This window comes from Globicephala melas, chromosome 7 (genome assembly GCF_963455315.2).
Source record: "Globicephala melas chromosome 7, mGloMel1.2, whole genome shotgun sequence".
NCBI classification, from domain to species: Eukaryota; Metazoa; Chordata; class Mammalia; order Artiodactyla; family Delphinidae; genus Globicephala; species Globicephala melas.
Genome location: NC_083320.1, coordinates 3,418,650 through 3,439,902, shown reverse-complemented (window position 1 = coordinate 3,439,902; position 21,253 = coordinate 3,418,650). Strand labels below are relative to the sequence as shown.

Here is a 21,253-nt window from a genome sequence, read left to right as displayed (position 1 = left end):
GCTGTGATAACTGCAAATGGAAAATACAGCAAAATTTTTTGCTATAAAATTAATTCCTAGCTTATATAATACAGCCAAATGAATCAAAACTTCATGTTCTTTTACAAAAGCATCATGCTTTCTAGATGTCCTACCACAGGAATGAGCCTGAGACCCCGTGGGGTCTGTGCCAGGACTTGGTAATAGAGCTGTCTGTGTAAGTATGGGATCCTTGCTGCCCCATCCTGTAGCCCCAGGCAGGTGACAGAAGACCAAGATGCCGGGATGAGGTGTCCTCCAAGAGAAGCCGCTTTCCCAGAGGGTCCCTTGGTGGAGTTGTTTCTCTCTAGCCCAGCAGTGCGCCTGCCTCACCCAGGTTTCCTTCTCCCATAGAAAGCCCCAGAACCCACCTTCTTGTCGGAGTTTCTCCGATGCTCTTTGTAAATCAGCCAGATCTCCATCCACCCCATCAGTAAAATGAATGACCACCTGAAGATAAAAGATACGTCAAGCGCCAGCCAAAGTAAAAGAAACATCACAGACCCTTGAGAGAAGGATTAGCCAGTTCAAAGCCTCCACTTTACAGCAGAGGAAACTGGGGGCCAAGGTTGAGAAACAATCACCCCATGTTCATAGTTCCTTGATACTGTGCAATAAATGAGGTATAAAATAAATGGGTATAGGGTAGGACTTGATTGATTAAAAAGCACAGTCAACAATGGGTATAAAAAGTTTATCTCATTATCTTATTTAGGAGATGTAGTTTCTAGAAATCATGTGTATGCGTGGGTGTGTACATGCGTGCGTGTGTGTTTGTGTAGCCCGTGCTCCAAAATTCATATTTTGAAGTCCTAACCCTCAGTGCCTCAGAGTGTGACCATGTTTGGCAATAGGACTTTTAAAGAGGCCAATAAGTTAACTGAGGTCATTAGAGTGGGTCCTCATCCAATATGACTGGTGTCCTTCTAAGATGAGGCGATTAGGACACAGAGGGAAAAACACGTGGTGACAGAAGGAGAAGATGCCGTTTCCAAGCCAAGTTGAGAGACCTCCAGAAAAACAACCCTGACGCCGCTCTGATCTCAGACTTCCAGCCTCCAGGACTGTGAGAGAATAAATTCCTGTTGTTTAAGCCACCCAACCTGTGGAACTTTGTTATGGCAGCCCTAGCAAACTGATTGTGCGTGCGTGCGTGCATGTGTGTGTGTGTGTGTGTGTATGAACCAATACAGAGAAAGAGAGAGATAAAAGTAAATACAAATAGAGAACATAATGCATTTAATGGTCAGGACTATGATTAAACATGAATTACTCACAAATTCAATGCATTCAAGCTTAATTACTGATTTCCAAGATTTTTTTTAGAGCTTTAGTAAAACTAGAAGAAGATATTCCATTTCAGCCCAGTTGATAATAAAGGACTCTTACATACAGGCATCACCAACCCCATCAAACATGAAGAGCATCTATAGAAGAACCGTTTGGGGAGGGGGCTTCCGGGCATCGAGGTTTGCCCCTGCCCAGTAAAACCCAGAGATGGCCCAGGAAGCGGAAACGAGGCAGCCGTCCTCACCTTCACACTGTCTGGCGAGGCCTGCCGGAACTTGTTCTGGTAGAGCTTCAGCGTGTCCGCAGTGAGGACGTAGGGGTGCTGGGTGCGCATGTTCTGGAACTTCTCAAACAGCTCTGGCTGGTACTCGGCAAAGTCAAAGGCCTCCACGGGGCCCGAGGGCGCGTTGGCCACCACGGACACCCGCACCGTGGGCGGCTGGCTGCCGCTGCAGCTGATCCTTTGCATTTGGCTAATTCTATTCAGGATGGTGTCCACCTTGGACTCAAAGCCCCTCTGAGCCACAAATATGTTCTGATCTCTTGAACCGTCAAAGCCCAGAATCACATCCAGGTCACAGACTGTAAAGGGAAAAGCAGGCCGTGAGCTCGAAGTCGAGCTGCCGAGATGTGTTCAACCTACAGGCACAGCTCGGGGCGTGGACCAGGATGCCACGCTCAAGTGCAAAATGGGACCTTCTGTGCGTGAGCTCTGAGAAGCAATTAGATCTGCCTCTCTCACTGGGAGAACTCACACTGACTCTTCGGAGCCAAAATTGTTTGCCATTCAGTATGTTTGCTTTCCTGATATTAATCAACTTTGGCAACGTATACAGTCAGTGTCTATCTAAGTGCATCCCGAGTTTGTGCTTTAGACTAAACACACTTGAGAACGCAAACCCTCTGATCTCAAATAATTGATCTGATAAACCTACAAACAGAAACAGGCATCAATCAGTCTGAATTATTTAGGGGATTAAAGAGTAGGGGATGGGGAGTAAATCTGGTAAGAGCAAGAAAAGACAGACATCCACTCCTATCCTGGAACCACATCCGATCACAGTGGTAGGTGACAACCAGGACCCAACCCACGTGGATGTAAGTCAATGCCTGACACACCAGATGCTGTAGGAGCCCAGAGGCCAGCGCTGGGGATCTGGGTAAACAGGTAACTCACCAACATCGACAGGACATGGTTGAAAATATGCACCTAAAGGGCATTACCTTTGGAAACATCAGGCACACCAGGACATAAGGTTTCATGCATTGCGTCATGCAGAGTTTCCAAAACCTGCTCGCTCAATTCCGACAGCTCCTGGACGCTCCCCACTCGGAACGCCGTGGCACTGTTGGACGCGATCTTCCCAACCTCCTCTGAGTCGATGTTCTTCACGCCCACCGCGAACACTTTGACGCCTCTCTGGGTGAGTGCCAGGCTCGCCTCCTGGGCATCCTCCACCGACCTTCCTCCGGTGATCACAAAGGCAATCTGCGGGACTCTCTGATCCAGGCGACTGCCTGCCTCTGGTATGAAGTGATTCAGCCGCAGGTGCTCCAGGCCCACGTTGGTGTTTGCGTGCCTCCCCCCTTTGTAGACCACCTTGTTGATGGCATCAATAATCTGCTCCTTGGTGGAAAAGTCCTTCAGGAAGAATTCGTCGGTGGGGTCAGAGTTGTACTGGACCAGCCCCACTTGGATGGAGTCTCCCCCTTCATAAACCGTGTCCACAATTTCAGACACAAAACGGAGCACTTCCTGGAAACTGTCCCTCCGGAAATTGATGGAACCATCCAACAGGAACACGATGTCTGCTTTCTTTTTCTCTAAAGACGATTACAATGAAAAAAAAAAAAGGAGAAATTTGGTTTCTATATCCAGAGCAAAAACACAAAACATAAAATGATTAAAATAAGGCATTCCTGTAATTCATTCACAGTGGACACCTTGGACTCTGTTCCATGACTCTAGAGTTCCTGAATTCACAGTCCTCAAAACACGTTTAGGTGATAAATGATAAATCACCTAAACAAAAGGAAAGGAGACATGAAAACTCAGCGGAACTGAGTCCCAGTTATCCCGTGCAAAATGAGATTATGCCATGGATTCAACAGTCCGTGATATCAGGGGTTTTAGGAAATGCCACTACACACTTTCCTCCTGGTCAAAAATAAATGATAGTGTCTGGAAGGAGTTGGGGGAGTTGTGCTAGAGACGGGGAAAGGGAGGGCTGGGAGAAACAGATTGGAAAATGGGAAGCAGACTCCATGCACCTTTGGAGGATCACCAGCCAGCATGCCAAGAGCTTTGCTGGAGCCTGTGACACTCAATGACATTTGGAGATAATTCCCTGGTTCCAATCAAGGGATCAAGACTGGAGTAGAGAGAAGGGAATCCGGAGCACTGTGAGATGTTCCACCACCAGCGCAGAAGGAAGACAAGAAAGAGCTAAGTGGAGTGCAGATGCCCCATGGAAAACCAGCCCTAATCATTTGCTCCAGATGTCTGAGGGGCTATCACCTGGGGTAGGAGCTAAGAAAGACGTGGGTTGGTGGAGGGACTCCGTTTGCTCTTGGCAGCCCCAAAGGTCAGACCCAGGAGCATGAGGTCAAAGCTATAGGTGGACAGCTCTAAATTCCCGATGATACCAGTCCAAAGAAAGAGGGTTGAGTGGACCAGGACCCCACCAAGGAGAGAGGCTGACTTCCAATCATGTTCGGAGGGGTGTAGATTGAACAACTTCAAAGATGCCATTTTATTCTGAGAGCCAGTGAGTCTGTGGCTAACCCTCAATGCACTTTTATAGAACCTTTCAATGGGGCTATGATTAGCCTCGTGGAAGCTCATGGAAGAATCAATGACCATATGCTTTCTGAGATGCGTTTCCTTCTATTCCTCCTACAATTTCAACTCAATTATTTTTCCCGTATTTAGTTTCTAATTGTATGGCAGCCACGACCCTGAGAGAAGAAAATTATTAAAATGAATGCTAACTGCTTTTTTTCAATTAAAAAAAAAATTGGTGTCCCGCTCTGCCGTCACGGGTACCACAGCTCATACCTGGCCGTGAGGGAGAGGGCATGTCCACTCCTGGAGGTGCAGGGGTGACCTTGGAGGGTCCAAAGGAGTTCACGACCCTTTCTTCTATGTTGGGGAGCTCTCTGAACTCCCGAACCGTGAAGACTAGTCTGGAGTCATTGGTGATGGTCTGCAGCTCCGTTCTGTCGATGTTTCGGTCTCCTATCCCTAAACTCACAATCCCCGAGGAGCTTATCACCTGGGAATACCTGGAAATATCGTCCTGGGATTTGCCACCCAGAAACAGAACCAGGTGTTGGGGCACCCCGTCTTCTATCCGGCTCCCGGCAGACTTGACAAAGAAATTCCTTGCCACGAATTCCAGAGCTTTGCCAGTGTTCAGCGGAGACCCCCCTTTGAACCTCAAGCGACGTATGGCATCCAGCACGCTGGCCTGGGATTTATAGGTCTTCAGGTAAAACTCTGGGAAGACATCATTGCTGAACTGCACGACCCCAATTCTCACTTTATTAGGGCCAATGTTAAGTCTCCGCACGACCCCGCTAACAAAGTCCCGAATGTGTGCAATGCCATCTGGCCTCACACTGTCAGAGCTGTCAATTAGGAAGACGATGTCTGCAGCATCACTCTCCAGGGCTGTGGATGAAAAGGAAAAAGGAAAACTCAGTACAAGACTGGCACGCATCTGGTTTCGTTTCTGAACTTTGCTCTATGTTGCACCAAAATATCAATTGACATGAAAATTATAAGCCGATGTGCATGTGTTTATCTCTTTGGCTTTTTTTAATCAATCATTACAAATTGGGCCTTTTGCATCAAAACAATTTCTGCTTCTTGAAATATTTTAAGTTCTCCAAAACTTTCTCTTTCTGGGTTTACTCAATTTTAATTTTGGCTTTGGTGTCTGGGTTACAACTCATTTCAAAAATATAAACAGCACTTAGAAACGAATCCTGGGTTACCATAATCTATGAATCACGAACTGTTACTACCAGAAGGGATTGAGATCACCAGCATCAACATCTTTGTTGTGCAAGAAAAGAGACAGCTGAGGACAAAGGCCCTCACTTCATCCAAGGCCACCACTTAGCTAGTGACAGCCCGGAGAATCCCAACTCGCTCCAGCAGGCCACACCATCATTCCTGGTGTTTGATTCATAGTATTTCTTTTTCTCACATATCTCTAGCATTTATACGAAGTTTTTATTTTCACTATTATGCCCCTATTTTCTTTGCATGAATCCATTTTTAACTATAAAATTAATCAAAAGTCCTAGGAAAGATGAGCCATGGCTTCCTATTGATTAGAATTCTAGGTACTTCTTGGATGCCATTTATTAAATAGCTCATATCTTGCCTCTCAACAAATTCAACATTTGCCTCATAAATCACTGGCTACTTATAGTGGAAACATAGCACAGCAAAAGCTGAGCAGGTCATGGAATTGAACCATCTATCTTGAGAGAGAGAAAAGCTGGCCAGGCATACACAGCCAGGACTTGGATTCTCCAGTGGCACATAAAAGATTTCACAGAACATCAGTATCAGAGACAGCCACGCCCTGATCATATCTGAACACTGACAAAAAGGAAACAAAAATCACCGGACACTCCCCATCCTGGATCATAGGTGTGACCACTGCTTCTGTATCAATTTCAGCGTTAGCCGTGAGATTTGGTAAGATATCCAATCATAAAATTACTCCTTCTCGACAGCATTCGATCCGGGACAAAGTCCCATTTCCTCAAGCCATCTATGATGAGTTCAAGTCCTATCATAAGCCCTTCCTAACACCCTCCCGCTGAGATGCCCTGTGGTTCACCAGCGTGTGTGTCCTTCCTCCCTGCCACAAGCAATAGACCCAGCTGATTCAATCTCAGGTGTCCCGTTATTTTAATTTTACTTGTGAGCACCATGGCCTTAGAGCCTGTTATTTTTTATATTTTTTTGAAAAGAAACGCCCAACCTTACCTGGAGGAAGGTAGGGCGTGCTGGCCAGGAGCTGCTGAATCTGCTCGGAGGTTAGGGTTGTGATGGGTGTCAGCAGTTTCTGCTCCAGGCTGGGCAGCTCCCGGAAGGTGCTCACTGAGAACACGTATTCAGGGCTCAGGGAGATCTTCAGCAACTGCTCCTGGTCTGCGTTCCTTGCGATGGTAAGTGACGCCACACCGAACTGCTTGAGCTCTACTGCCGATTCGTCTACCTCATCATCAGACTTCCCGGAAGAAATGAGGACCAGGAACTGAGGGACACCCTCTTCAATCCGGCTCCCCAGAGGCCTCTTGAAGATATTCTTTGACACGTACTCCAGGGCGCCCCCAATGTTGATCTGCCTCCCGCCCTTGGGCCGCAGCCGCCTCACCGCGTTCTGCACCTCGTCCTTGCTGGAGTGGGCGTTCAGCAGGAACTCCACCCTGGGGTCCTCGCTGAACTGGATGACGGCCACCCGGGTCATGTCGAAGCCCACGTCCAGGTAGTCAACCAGCCTCTCGATGAGGGTACGGATGTACTGAAACTCGGGGCCGGCGCTTTGGGACCCATCGATGAGGAAGACCACGTCCCTCTTGCCGCCGACACCTGTGAATCAAACGTTACCATAGGGCTTCAGCTTCACCGACACCAAATTCTTAGTGTTAATGAACAGCCTCCCAATTTGTCAGAGAATTGCCACCTGACCGGTAAGGTATCCTAATTCAGACTATTTGAGTTAGAATACCAGTCCCAGGAGAGAGTCCTGGGCATTTCAGTGATTAAAAGTCAGAGGGAAGAGGAGGAAGCAGCAAAGGGCAAGGAAAAGTAAGTCAGCAGGAGGAAGAACCTAGACACGCAGGAGCCAGGTCTAGACCGAGTGGGGATGGGGTTTGGGGAAGGAGGGGATCGAAACTGTGACAGATGACACTCATAGGTCAAGTGGGACAGTGCCCGACAACTGACTACTGGGATTTGCCAGATGGAGGGACCTTGACCAGAGCACCTTCTGTGGAGCAGAGAGAGCAAACAACAGGTTAGGGTGTGTCCAGAGAAGAATTGTAGACAGCAACACTTTATAAAGGAGCCTGGAGCACTGCTGCAGGTGGGAGCAGGGCATCAAGGGAGAGTTTTTACGAGAAAAGAAAAGGCATTGCATTTGTATCATGAAAGGAATCACCCAGTACGTCAGAGAACTGATGATGCAAGAGAGAGGAGGAGAGTTGCAGGTGACACCCTTGAGTAGGGAAGTGGTGAGGCTGCCCAGGGAAGCAGTGACAGTTCACCCAAGTAACGAGAGGAAGCTGAGACATGGACACTGATGCTGGGACAGACAGTAAGGCTTCTGGAAGTTCTTTTCCAATTTACTTATATTTTCTCAGTGAAATGGGAATCAGGATCACCAGCTCAGAGTAAGCTGAGGGAAGAGAAGTGTAGAAGAAGCAGGAGAAGGAGAAGGTAGAAAACAGTCATCTTGAAGAGCGGGAGAGCCGATAGACCAGGAGTCGTACTGTTGTAGAAACATAGGCTTTTGTGTATAAGTGAGCTGCACACACACGATGACAGCATTTCTGAAGTGTCTTCTTGGGAGTACCAGTACCTCCAATGCACCATAAAAAAAGATGGTGGGGGGGATAAATTAGGAGTTTGGGATTGACATAGACACGCTACTATATTTAAAATAGATAACCAACAAGGACCTACTGTACAGCACAGGGAACTCTACTCAATATTCTGTAATAACCTAAATGGGAAAAGAATTTTAAAAATAATAGATATATGTGCATGTATAACTGAATCACTTTGCTGCACACCTGAAACAAACACAACACTGTAAATCAACTAGACTCTAGTAAAAAGTAAAAAAAAAAAAAAAAAGAAAAAGAAAAAGGACTGCTGCAGCCAAACAAGTTTGGGAAATGCTGTGTTCCCTTATTGTACTGGGGATACACAACACATATCAATTAGGGCCCAACCAAAACCAAAAAGACCCTCACTTCATTTATCCCACTGCCTTCCCAAATTTGTTTGATGGCAAGCCCTCTAGAACATTCCAGGGAAGCCTTGCAGGGCGAGCTGCACTCTGTGTGGACATCAGCGAGGGAAGCAATCCCTTTCTGCAGCACCGTGCCAGTCACCCTCCCTCCCTCACCCACCCAAACAGCACTGCGTCCTACATCGACTTTCCTCTCACTTGCTTTTACTCTTCCCTCCCCCTTCCCCGCGAGCCCTTCCTAGTTTCCCCTCCCCAAGCCTTGATGTGGACGGTTCTGTAGAATGTGAACCACACGGGAGTGAGGATGCATGTGCCTGTTCACCACTGTACCCTCCCCACCCGAGTGTCCAGGGAGGGCAGGCGCTCTGTGGGCATTTTGGGAAGGGTGGGTCTATCTGAGCCCCCTTCCTTCTGAGCAAGTAAGGTTCCCTCCACTTTCCAGTTCATTGTATCAGGCCTAGGAAAGGGGAACAGGAAGGAGGAGATAGAATAAGCCGAGGTCATAACAGCCAGGTGGCCTTCCTGTCAGTTAAGACACTTACTTCTCTGCACCAAGCAAAGACACAGACCTACTAGAGAATGGACTTGAGGATATGGGGAGGGGGAAGGGTGAGCTGTGACAAAGTGAGAGAGTGGCATGGACATATATACACTACCAAACGTAAAATAGCTAGCTAGTGGGAAGCAGCCGCGTAGCACAGGGAGGTCAGCTCGGTGCTTTGTGACCACCTAGAGGGGTGGGATAGGGAGGGTGGGAGGGAGGGAGACGCAAGAGGGAAGAGATATGGGAACATATATATATGTATAACTGATTCGCTTTGTTATAAAGCAGAAACTAACACACCATTGTAAAGCAATTATACTCCAATAAAGATGTAAAAGAAAAAAGCAATCTTGACACATTGGGTCTGGAAATAACAATGTTTCAGAGACTGTGCTCTAGCCTGATAGGCCACCTGTGGTCAAACTCCCTCCTCGATCACAGGAGGCGGCCAGCTGGACCGACCAGGGGAAGCCTGGACCCGGCATTGAACTGGAACTATCAATTAGATGGCCTCTCTTTTCGGTTGGTTATACAGAGCCTTTATGCAGAATTAGGGGTCTGAGCTGAAAGCCAAGCCTACGCCCATCTTTGAGACTTGAATTTGGCCCAAAACATGAATCTTAGCATCTTCCCAAGCCATTTCTGGCACCAAGCCCACGTGGTTCCTGATTCTTCGCGTAACTCTGGTTTTCACTCCCTACAGCTGAGGAAACAAAACTGAGAATACTTTGTAACACACAGGCCAAACAAGTAGCCCCAGATAGTTCAAGGAATGAAGAGCCAAAGAATCCGCTCCTTACCCGGGCTCGTTACAGGGACCACAGATGCCCGCAACCTGCTCAGCTCCTCGCGGCTGAGCTGGGTCACCCTTTCGGAGATGACCTGTTGGATGGTCCCCAGCTGCCGGAAGGTGGGAATGGCCACCGCGAAGTCCGGGATGAGGGAGATGGTCTGCATCTCGGTGATGTCAGCGTTCCCGATGCCGATGCCGATGGGCACGGCCCCTCCCCTCTTCAAGACCACCGAGGGGCCTCTCACATCATCCCCAGACCTGCCGGCCGCGAGGACGACCAGGAGCTGGGGGATGCCTTCTGCTATGCGGCTCCCGGCGGAGCCAATCAGGATGTTCCTCAGGACGAAGTCCAGGGCGGCCCCGGTGTTGGGAGTTGGCCCGCCCAGCAGCGTCAGCCCGCGGATAGCACTGACGACGCTCTGCTGGTCCATGTAGGAATTCAGGTAGAATTCGGGCCTGGTCCGGTCGCTGTACTGCACCACAGCTACGCGCACCCGGTCCGCACCCACGTCCAGGCTCTCCACCACTCTCTGGACAAACTCTTTCAACAGCGGGAAGCCATTCCTGACACCGTCGGAGCCGTCGATCAGAAACACCACATCCTTCTCACCTGAAACTAGAAGGAAGACAGCCCCTGTGACTCACACGGGACACAATAGGGATAATTTCATACCAATCTGTGGTGGACCGAATAACTCCTAAGATATCCAACTCCTAATCCCTGGAATTTATATGGAAGAAAATCTGCAGGTGTGATTAAATTAAGGGTTAGAGGCGTGGGGAGATTGTCCTGGATTATCCAGGTAGATCCAGTGTGATCAATCTCGTGTCCTTATAAAAGGGAGATAAGAGGATTAGAGTTAGAGGGAGAAGAGGTAAGGATGGAAACAAGAGGCCAGAGATATGAGAAAATCTGCTGGCTTTGAAGATGGAGGAGGGGGCAGTGGACCAAGGATGCAGGCAGCCCCTAGACACTGGAAAAGATAAGGAAGTGGGTAATCGGCCAGAAACTGCAGAAGGAAAGCAATGCTGACACCTTGATCTTAGCCCAGTAGAACAGGTTTTGGATTTCCGACCGCTAAAACTTAAGATAGTAAATTCATTCTGCTTTAAGCCACTAAATTTATTGTAATTTATGAAGGCAGGATTAGGAAACTGATGCACCAATACATACAGGTATAGCCCTTTCACTTTAGAACTTTTCCACGTTTGAACAGTATTGTTAAGTTTCAACGTTGTCCTCAAGAAGAAATGTTGGGAGCAGGGAGAGAGACATGGTCGGCGGAGTCTGCACAACCATTAGCACTTTATAGATGAGAGGTTTCAAATGATGTACTGCAAGTCACAGCGGATAAATGGGGGAAAATGTAACCCAGATGTCCAGGTTACAACCCGAAACCCACAGCGAACGTGCTCAACAGCCAATGTAGAGAAGCTCTAGATGCTCTATTTTCAATCAAAGGGATCATATGTGAAGTTAATTACTCTTTTTGCTGCAGTTTTATCACCAAATGCAAAGTGGTTAAGCATGAAGTCATGGTAACAAAGATGAGTACTGAGAAACTTTAATGCAGCGTTTATAATGGGAATGTGCCTGCCTCTCTTCATGCTTTATGGTTTTCATGAATGCAGAGAATGAATTATGACACAGGGATACCCCCTTAAAATAAGAAATTGGGGAACTACATGAAGATGAAAACCGTGTTAGCTCTAATGTGACCGTGTTATATGGCTTTTATTATATATATAGTAAAAACTGTGTTTTTTTTTTAAAAAAAGGATTATTTTTAACCACTGATATAGCTAAATTTTATAATGTCCTTAAAAATAATCACCCTGATTCTCCTGTTTTGCCCTAGAGAGCAGTTAGAGAGTCACCTCGGGGAAAGAAAAGCCATATTCCATTGTTCCTGCAGAAATCACCTATCTTTCTTGGAAACCCAAGGAGGGCTTCTACCCGGAGACCAGGAGCCAGCCGCCTACCATCGACTCAAGCATGGGACAACTGGGCTGCAGAAGCAACCAGAAGTTCTATGCCTTACCTGGTGCTGGCGCCCCGTTTTGCACCGATTTTAAGAGGTTTACAATCTGTGGTTGAAGGTCTCCAATCTTGGGAAGAGACTCTGCAGCCAGGATGAAGGCAGGGGATGGTACCATCTGCTCCAACTCGGCAGGGTCTGCGTTCTTGGCCTGGAGGATGAAGGGCACCACACCGCTCTGTTTCAGGTTGAGAGCTGGCCCGTCCACACGATCGGATGACCTTCCTGCCACCAGCAGCACCAGGAACTGAAGCACTCCATCCTCGACCCGGCTTCCAGTGGACTTCACAAAGATGTACCTCTGCGCGTAGTCCAGGGCATAGCCCAGGTTGAGGGCTTTGCCCGTCTTGATCTTCATTCTCTTCACGAGATTCAGGATCTCGGGCTTGTTCTGGTGCTCATCAAAACGAGACTCCACCCTGACATCGTCGCTGTACTGAGCCACCGCAATCCGGGTCCTGTCAGGTTTCACGTCCAGCTCATCAATGACCTTGTAGAGGAAGTCGCGGACGGCAGGGAACTGGCCCACGAGATTGGCTGAGCCATCAAAGAGGAACAGGACGTCTCGCTTGCTCTCTACAAGGAAGGAGAGTTAGGACACAGTGAGGGACAAGAACACAACAGGCACCAAACTGACCTGAGCCCAGAACCACCAGCTTTTGGTAATGGGAGTTCACAAAATTCATCTGGTATCACTGCACCAGCAAGGGAAGAGAAAACCCACACCAGGTGCCTTTCAAATGCCCCCTTTCATCTATGCACAGGATTAGGACAACTAGATCGGTCTGCCCAACCTAACATCATGCTTCCTCAACAAAGCAGGCCAAGGAAAAGCCCAGAGGGTCCTGTTCTTATATCAGGTGGCAACCACTCTAGGAGAACAGACAGTGTTTTCAAATTGTTATAAAGAGAACTATTGAAAATATGGTCCTGTTGTTCTTCTGCTTAAAAATGGATCTGTCTCTAGTGACAAAGGCAGATATGGGATATCCACCTGACACATAGACATGCTCTAATTAGATTCTCTTTTCATTAAATTTGAGCTTATGGGTTAGAACCCAAAATAGTGTCCAGTGTCGGTCTGTGGGTCAGGATCTCTGTCAGTGATTTCCAATCTGCTGTGATCAGACAACAGAAAACACGGACATAGGGGGCTACGGCATGTCATGTGAACATTATTTTCAGCACACACGGTTCTTAGAACTATTTTGATTATGTTTCAGTGGGATCTATCTTGCTACCCATCTGTGATGTCAGCGACTGGTAGATCTAAGAGTCTGTATCTCATCACCCTAGTAATTTGCAGTCATCATCATCACCCAGACTTCCTTTGGAAACCGTTTTCCATTTTGCCATCACATAAAGATACAGCCTTCATTGGGCTTATGACAAATAATTTTCTAGATACAGCAGATTTGGAACATAAAAATATCATATCAGGAAAATCCTTTCCATTTTTAAATGCTCCCAGTGCATACGCATGTATGAAAGGGAATCCATCTCTCTCTCTTTCTCTGTTTTTCTCCCATTTCCATCTGGATTTGCTCACCAGAATCTTCAGAGGTATTGGGGCAAAATAAATAAATAAGTAAAGCTTCTGAATCAAGAGTGGGACAACCAGGACAGAACGTAAACTAGATTTTCTAGACTTTCTTTCATGGGCAAACATCCTTTAGACAGAGCATCTAAGCTTGCTGGTAGAGTGTCTCAAGCCCCCCCTTCAAAATCCTTCAACTAAAGAGAGCCCATCATCTTTCTATAGCTTATTGCCACGCTCTGGAGTTCAGATCGGGCCATCTGCCTGCCAACGTGGTGTCAGGGGGGAAGAGGGAGCCCGGAACAGTCGGAGAGCGTTACCTGGCTGGGCGAGTGGTACTTCCTCCACACCTCCACTAACATAAGTGGTTAGGGGCTGAATCAGCTGCTGAGGCAAAGCAGGCAGGGAGCTGAAATCATCCATGAGATACACCAGGCTCGGGTTAAAAGCTATCTGCTCAAGCTCTGCCTTATTGGCCTGGCTAGTGCCCACACAAAATGTCAGGATGCCTGCGCGTGCTAGGGCGTTGGCAGCTTGCAAATAAGAGTCCTCAGACTGCCCGGCTGTGAACAAGAGCAGGAGTTGCGGCACACGGTCCTGGATCCTGCTGCCGCCAGCTTCGGTGAAGTGGTTGTCATGGACATAGCTTAGGGCTGCACCCGTGTTCAGGCCCAAACCCCCCTTGAGCTGCAGCTGCCTCAGGTGAGCTAGCAATTCTGACTTGGTCTGGTAGGTGTTTAGAGAGAACTCCGTCACCGGAGTGTCACTAAATTGCACTAAACCGACACGAATATTGTCGCTTCCAACATCAAGGCTGTTAACTACATTCATGACAAAGTCCTGCACGTAAGGGAAATTGGTCTTTCCAACGTTGAACGATCCATCCAAAAGAAAGATGATATCCCTTTTGTTTACGTGAACTGCAGTGGAGCACAGAAAACAAAGTGAGACATACACAACCGCAGAGGGCTTCCTCATGTGTGCCCACAGCCCAGGCACACATGCCAACATGTAGAACACAGAGAACATCAGTGAGGCCAAGCACGTCCATCTCGTAAAATGTGGCATAAAGCTGCTTATTTCCCTCCAGTGGGGGCTGGTGTTTGTGAGGAGAATTGATAGCCGACATTACAAAACAAGTGGGCTCACAGAGAGATACGGTGCCAAAAGCTAGAATGTTTACAACCAACAAAAGTGATCAGAACCCTTGAAACAGAACACTCCTTCCCTGGAAATGAATTCTGCAAGGGTGTTGCTCCTTCTGCACCACTCGCCTTATGACCACGGTCAGAGCCAGGTTTACCTGGGCGAGACTGGGTCCCCCTGGGTTTCCCTCTACACAGTTACAGATAAATTTCCACTTACAGATCGATTAGAAGGGTGAGCCCAAGTTAACCTGAGAACATGAGTTCCCTAAGGCTAAAAAAAATCAGCAAAATTAGGCTGTTCTCATCTTGAAATATTCCTAGGGAGGCCCACTTGTCACTCTCTACCGATTCTCCCATAGAAGAGTCACGGCATTGGCGGGCAATAATCCAACCAGTGCCCACGGGATTCCTCCTGAGTGAGATCACAGGGTCACGGAAACACCTTAAAATGCAAAGAGACTCCTTGCTATGCTTGGCTGACGTTGTGCTCATGAAGAATCGAAAGTACAATTCTCAGATCGGAGTGTTTTCCCCAACACATGCTACCAAATGCTTTCCCATCTCTTCCCTGACGTTTCACTAAAATGGAAGCCTAACAACTACTTATATCCTACGTTCTGTCAAATTGAACCTTGGCTCTGAAAGTGTGGATTAGAAGTCTTAAGGAAATAAAAGAGAGAGAGAGAGTGGATTTTAGAAGACCAGAGAGCTTGAGGAGAAAGCATGCATCCATGCACCGTGGGACATGCACCGAACATCCTTCCAGGGGTGAAGCTTGTGAGGCAGAAAAGCTTGTTTCTGTGATATCCATCTTCTTTAAGGACGGTGAATTGCACTGATTCAATTCGTAAGCTCATTGACTGTTATCCTGTCTTTAAAAATAACTGTTCAGTGATAACCGTAATAAATGAGGGGTTTGGAGGACCACTGGGTTTTTATCTGCACACGCATCCCCTCACTATGCTTCCCCATTGAAGGAAATCCCTTAAAGAGAGAGGACAGAGGATGAATGCTCAGGTTTGGACCGTTTAGAAGTAAACTGTCTACTTGGGAAAGGAAGAGCCAGGCTTCATCTTGGTGGAGGTGGGAGGGGGCTGGACAGGAGTCACCAGTAGAGACAGAACACTAAGACCTCAAGAGGGATCAGAACAGAAAGGTGATCTCTCGGCCAGAAGCTTCAAAGACAGGCAGTCTCTGGTCCTATAGCCTAAGTCACACGATTCTTATTTTATGACATTTTAAGACATACAGTTGTATCACATGGTATTTTAAGTCATATATTTCTCAAGTCAGGGTAAAAGGAAACCCGAAATAAATCTTGGTTGCTATGGTTTCCATCATTTAAAAGGTGTTGCTCAGCTGAACACAAATAAAACTTGGGTTTGCTTTTTCCCCAGAGACTCTGCCTGGAGACAGCCCTCTCACGTGTCTGACACCCTCCCCACCGCACCTTCAGTGGTTCCAGTGAGGGTCCTGAGAGGCGCCAGCAAGCCAGGCAGCACACCCTGCAACGGGGCGGCTCGGAACTCGGCAGGAATGAACACCAGGGAGGAATCGAAAGCGATCTCTTCCAGCTCAGCCCGGTCGGCCACCTTGCTCCCGACGGCAAAGGCCATGATGCCGCTTCTCTTCAGCTCCTGGGCAGGCTGGCTGACTTCATCTAAGGACTTACCACCTGTAATCAGCACCAAAAGCTTAGGGACCCCCTCGGCGGCCCGATAGCCGGCCGTCTCCGTGAACAGGTTGTTCCGAACAAAGTCCAGAGCAGAGCCTGTGTACGAGGCCGAGCCATCCATGGACTTCATCTTCCTCACGGCGGTTATGACCTCCCTCTTGGTGGGGTAGGTATTGAAATAAAACTCCGGCCTCACTGTGTCTGCATACTGAGCCACTGCCACCTGGATATAATCCTGTCCGATCTCCAGCCTCTGGATGACCTTGGCAACGAAGTCGCGGATTGCATTGAAGCTGACCAGTCCCAGTGCAGAAGAGCCATCCACCAGGAAAACTATGTCCCTCTTGTTGATTTCAATGACTGTAGGTAGCAACGTGACAAGGTGAGTAGAATAGCCTTACGCATCACATTCAGTATGACTCTCTACACAGCTAACACCACCCAAGGGGAGTTCCCTTTGCCCTGGCCAATGTCAAGTCCACGGGAGCCCCTGAGGAATTTGTCCTAACACACACATTAGTTATAGCTGTGCTAGTTATAGCTTCCCTACGGCTGGCAAGTGGGGCTCCCCAAACCCCCACCCTCTCTTAGTACTTTTTACAAAACAGTTGCACAAAAATCAACGTCGATTTATTCAACACTTATTTACCCTATTGTCACTAAAAATGTCAGCAAGCTCTTTTCTACCATAAATCTATAGCTTGGGTTTTCGAGGTGAGAACGAAGCCATAGCTCAAATAATTAAAGAAGCAGTCAGCGTCTGCTCGGAGAGCCCTGTGCTTCACAATCCTGATTTCATGAACGCCTGCTGCCAAGTGCAAAACTTGAACAAGCATAAGCACCTCTATTCCTTTTGGTACCCTTGTCCCTGCCTTGATTTTTTCAGGCAAGGGAAAAAAAAAAACACCAATTATTTGGCATCCTAAACTTATAAAAAGGAAATCAATGTCAAAACTAGGAAGTGGCCCAGAAGTATTTGCATTTAAGAGAGAGGCGTTGTGCAGGTCCCACGTTACATGTTAAGCTTATGACAACCCAAAGACAACTCACAAAGCAAAAACACCTTAACAAGATCACTGCCTCCAAGTGACTATGAACTTGTGTCCACCTGCTGTATCGACACCCAGGCAGCACACCTGAGTCTCGGGAACCGAGGCTCGTATCGGACCACAGCACCCCATCCAGAAAACGGAGAAGGCTTCCAAGACTCGTAAGATCATAAATGGTTCAAGCAGAGGCAGGAGTGTTTGCAATTTATTAAATGATCATCTGCATATGAGGAGACCTCATTACCCCCTGCAGTCAGATGGATGGCACGTAACACTTCAGTTCACTTGACGTTTGATTATATTGACAGCACTGGTCCAAACTCTCCTCTTTAAGAGAAAACATGTTAAGTTACCGTAGATACAAAGCATTCAGGGACAGGCACGTGGGGACCACTGCTTTGGCATTGAGTCGTGGTGTAAACGGTGAACTCCAAGTCCTCCAATTCTCCATCGAAGCCTGCAGACACGTGGATTCTCCCTACCTGGGGGGTGCTGAGAGACCCTGAGAGCCACACCCCCTGCTTCCTCCCTCTCCCTCTCTCCATATACACCTAAAAGCCATATACACAGTTGTGCAGCTAACCACATGTGTGCTTTCTAGACACATACAAGGAGAGTGAGCTCACCTGGAAACACCCACTCTCACAACGCGCCTTCCATACCGTGGATGTAGGAGTTGAAACGATAAATGCAGAGCTTCCTGAATTCACTAAGGTGCATGCAACACATGGATAGATGGAGAGGAAGGCAGATCCCTTTCACCCCCAGGTCTCTGGGCTGACTCACCCCCACCTCGTCTCCTCCCTCCCCCTCCAGTAAGAGTTCTCCTCTTCCTGCTGCGAGATGCCAACAGAGCCGTCTCCCCTCTTTCACACGGTTCTGCTGGGGCTGGGTGTGAACGCCCTTACCACGGTGACCCTGAAGGTCCTGTAACCAGTCGGCTGCAGCCCTCACCCCTCTATTGACCCAAGGACGCCAAGCCGCCTGCAAGCCCAGGACCGGTGGCAGTCCTCGCTCTCCCACGCTCCTGTTCCCAAGCAAAATCTCCTCCGGCAAACGTCCAGCCCCCATCACCCTTCCTCGCTGCTGTCTTCCTCTGCACCTTCCTCTTAGGGTGACTCAAGGCTACTCCTAGGTGATTCTTCTCAGTGACTTGGGGACCCTGACCTCCAATAAAGCAGGTCCTCCTGTCCCCCCCAGCTTCACTGAAAAAGATAGAAGCCACTGGAGGACTTCACCCAAGCTGGTGATGTGCGCGCCCTAACCCAGAGGCTTCTCCAGGCTTCCAGGCATCAGTGAGCTCCAGCCCCGCCTCCCCCGACAGTCCTGGGTGCGGCCGGGTTCCCTCGTGCTGCACGACTGACCGCCACACCTGGCACCTTGTTCCTTCTGCTTCTGTTCTGCAGCTCCTCACAGCAGCCTTCCCTGGCCACTTGACCTACAGCTCTCTTTCCCCCTTCTTTCCCTGACAGCCCCCTTTAGTGTCCTCATCTGTCACGCTCTGGGAGTAGTTTTCTGGTCGTTGGTTTACGTTTTCGTGATCTATCTCCCCATTATACTGCAACGAGCCAGTGGCCACATCAGTCTGGGTCCCCAGTGCTTGGCCTGGTGTCCAGCACATACCTGAGAGCTAAGAATATCTGTTGAATATTTACAGATGAAGCACAAAGATTAAAGACGGTTTTGTAAGTGAGGAGTGAAAGTCAGCTAGGGAAAGCTGAAATAAGGGCCTGGACTGCCATAGATAAAAATGAACTTGAAACTTCTCCTGGAACAGAAATATCCTTTCATCCTCTGTCATCAATTCAAAAAAAACTGGAGCCCAGAAAGTCTGTGTGGGCTGCCCAGGATCACACAGCTCGTTAACATAAGACCTGGGACCAAAGGCCCACTCTTCGGACAGCAGCCATGGCGCTCTCTGAGTGTCTACAAAACCTATGGAAGTCATTCTTTTGTTTCCAAAACCATGCAAGCCCAGAGAAACTTTAATATTGATAGATTGTATTCCAATCAGAGGGAAGTCTGGAAATATCAGGAGAATTTTCTGGATGTAATTTTGCATCAATTCTTAATTTACCCCCCCAGCAATATGCCTAAAACCATTAATAATAAAATCCCTGACGGACGGGTGAGATCACCAGTGATGTAACCTGGTCCACCTGGATCTGCCAGATTTTTACCTGCTACAGCATCAAGCACCACTGGGTTCTTACTGAAATTTTTAAATACACTTCCCACCTCCCACGTCCGTGAAATGTGTTTTCTTATGTGACTTGCTCAGCTTTATATGTTATTTTAAAATGACTCCAGTCGGGCTCTTTTGCCAAAGGCCTCCCATCTGAGTGTATAATCTCTCCGTCAACAGAGCTACTCTACAACTCAGTAAACACAGGAAAAACGGTTTTCATAAACATCCCCCCAAGCGAGTGCTTTGTTATTTCTTACCTCCAGAAATGCCACTCCTGCTACGCATCACAAAACTGACTTTGGGGAGACAGTTCTCACATGTCAGCACACTCTCACGGGCTGACTTTTAGAGCTCAATGCCATTATCCTGGAGTAACTGTCTCAGAACCATAATGACCCCCAGAGATCCATTTTTAAGATGACTGCATTATAAGTAGATCATACGACGATGTTTAATAACCAACGTAACAGGCTTGTCGAATTAGCCCTAAAAGCACACTTTCTTGACAACTCATGCTCTAAAAAGAACTTTCCACTCAATCACAGATCTCTGTGTTTTTTGGAACACTGCAACCGTCACAGACACCACATCCAAGAGCTAGCTCATCGTGGAAGGACTCGGCTGTGGGTACTTACAGGTTCTCCCGAGGCGAATCATTCTGCAAGGTGCCCACCTGACTGCTACAAAAACACACACAGACAGCCCACTACCACACAGATGGTGAGAAAAGCATACGTACCTTGGGTGACAATGGTTGGCGGTTGCAAGACAATGTGCCTTTGGGCCACGCCAACAATGTACGGCAGTAATTGCTCCTGGACGAGCCCAAAGCTACGGAATTCCGGGACAGTAAACACCAAGTTGTCATTGGTAGCTATGTGCTGAAGCTCTGCCTTGGAGGCGGCCTGGGCTCCGAGGCCAAACGAGAAAATGCTAGCCTGCTTCAGTGCTATGACCGCGTCTCGGATTTCATCACTAGAAGGCCCAGCACTTATGAGGACCAGCACCTGGGGAACCCCTTCCTCCACTCGGCTGCCCCCTGCCCGGGTGAAGTGATTCTCCAGCACAAAATCAAGGGCCAGGCCGACATTGGCCAACTCCCCACCGATGAACCCCAGGGCTTTCACTGCGTCCAGAACCTGAGCCTTGGTGGAATAGCTGTTTAAGGAGAACAGCGTTCTGGGCTCATCGCTATATTGGACCACCCCCACTTGGATCTGCTGAGTTCCAACTGAGAGTCTCTCAAGGAGATTTACAAGGAAGTCGCGAATGACTGCGAAATTGACACTTCCGGTGTTGTTTGATCCATCAATTAGGAAAATAATGTCAGCAGAGTCTTGTGCTTTAAAAGAGAGAAATGCAAAAAATGTGAAAGCATTAGAACAAGTGACCACATGCATCGTTCAGTGTTCTGACATGTTTCTTGGGAAACCAATAAGAAACACGAAATATGGACAAACAAAACACATGTTGATTAAGGAATGTGAAATTCTCTTTTAGTTCTGCATTCTGAATGGATAAGAGGCAACTTCTTAACATCATTTCTTAACAGAAATGATGGTGTTTAGTAGGGCATTTGATATCAAATTTTCTTCTGTGTCATCTTTGTAGTCAAATTTCAACACATATTCAATTTCTGGGTATATTCTGAAAATTTCTACTAAATTTGGAGGGAACTGTAGCTGCATGGAATTATGCATTACCGTACCTACAGGAGAAAGTAAAGGAGTATATTAACAAAGGTCCAAAGATGATTTCTAATTTGAGGACGTTTCTCTTATAATCCTCAAGTCATTATAAGAATTTTCTTTGTCCAAATCCACAGCACAAGACAGAATCCCAGATTTAGGGTTTGGTGATTCATCGTCCCAGTATGTTAAACACTTGATTCCTTGAGCAACTGTTGTTCCTTCTTTTTTATTTAAAAACCAAAGTGGCTGTGTATCTACCACTTTGGGAATACGAAAAGGA

The 21,253-nt window shown here is 47.7% G+C and overlaps 1 protein-coding gene across 3 annotated transcripts in view; it reads right to left on the bottom strand.

Annotated features, from left to right (window-relative positions):
* Positions 1-21,253, bottom strand: part of COL6A3 (collagen type VI alpha 3 chain) — a 69,145-nt gene that overhangs the window by 41,075 nt on the left and 6,817 nt on the right. For 2 of the 3 annotated variants that reach the window (XM_060301431.2, XM_060301432.2), the window contains 10 exons: positions 20,022-20,624; positions 15,821-16,405; positions 13,543-14,142; positions 11,689-12,261; positions 9,654-10,262; positions 6,317-6,922; positions 4,367-4,981; positions 2,533-3,132; positions 1,553-1,890; positions 390-468 (listed from right to left, as the gene is read on the bottom strand). In XM_060301431.2, coding sequence (XP_060157414.1) covers positions 390-468; positions 1,553-1,890; positions 2,533-3,132; positions 4,367-4,981; positions 6,317-6,922; positions 9,654-10,262; positions 11,689-12,261; positions 13,543-14,142; positions 15,821-16,405; positions 20,022-20,624 — 5,208 coding nt within the window. The remainder of the gene's footprint in view (positions 1-389; positions 469-1,552; positions 1,891-2,532; positions 3,133-4,366; positions 4,982-6,316; positions 6,923-9,653; positions 10,263-11,688; positions 12,262-13,542; positions 14,143-15,820; positions 16,406-20,021; positions 20,625-21,253) is intronic. The other variant, XM_060301433.2, reaches the window with a different exon arrangement.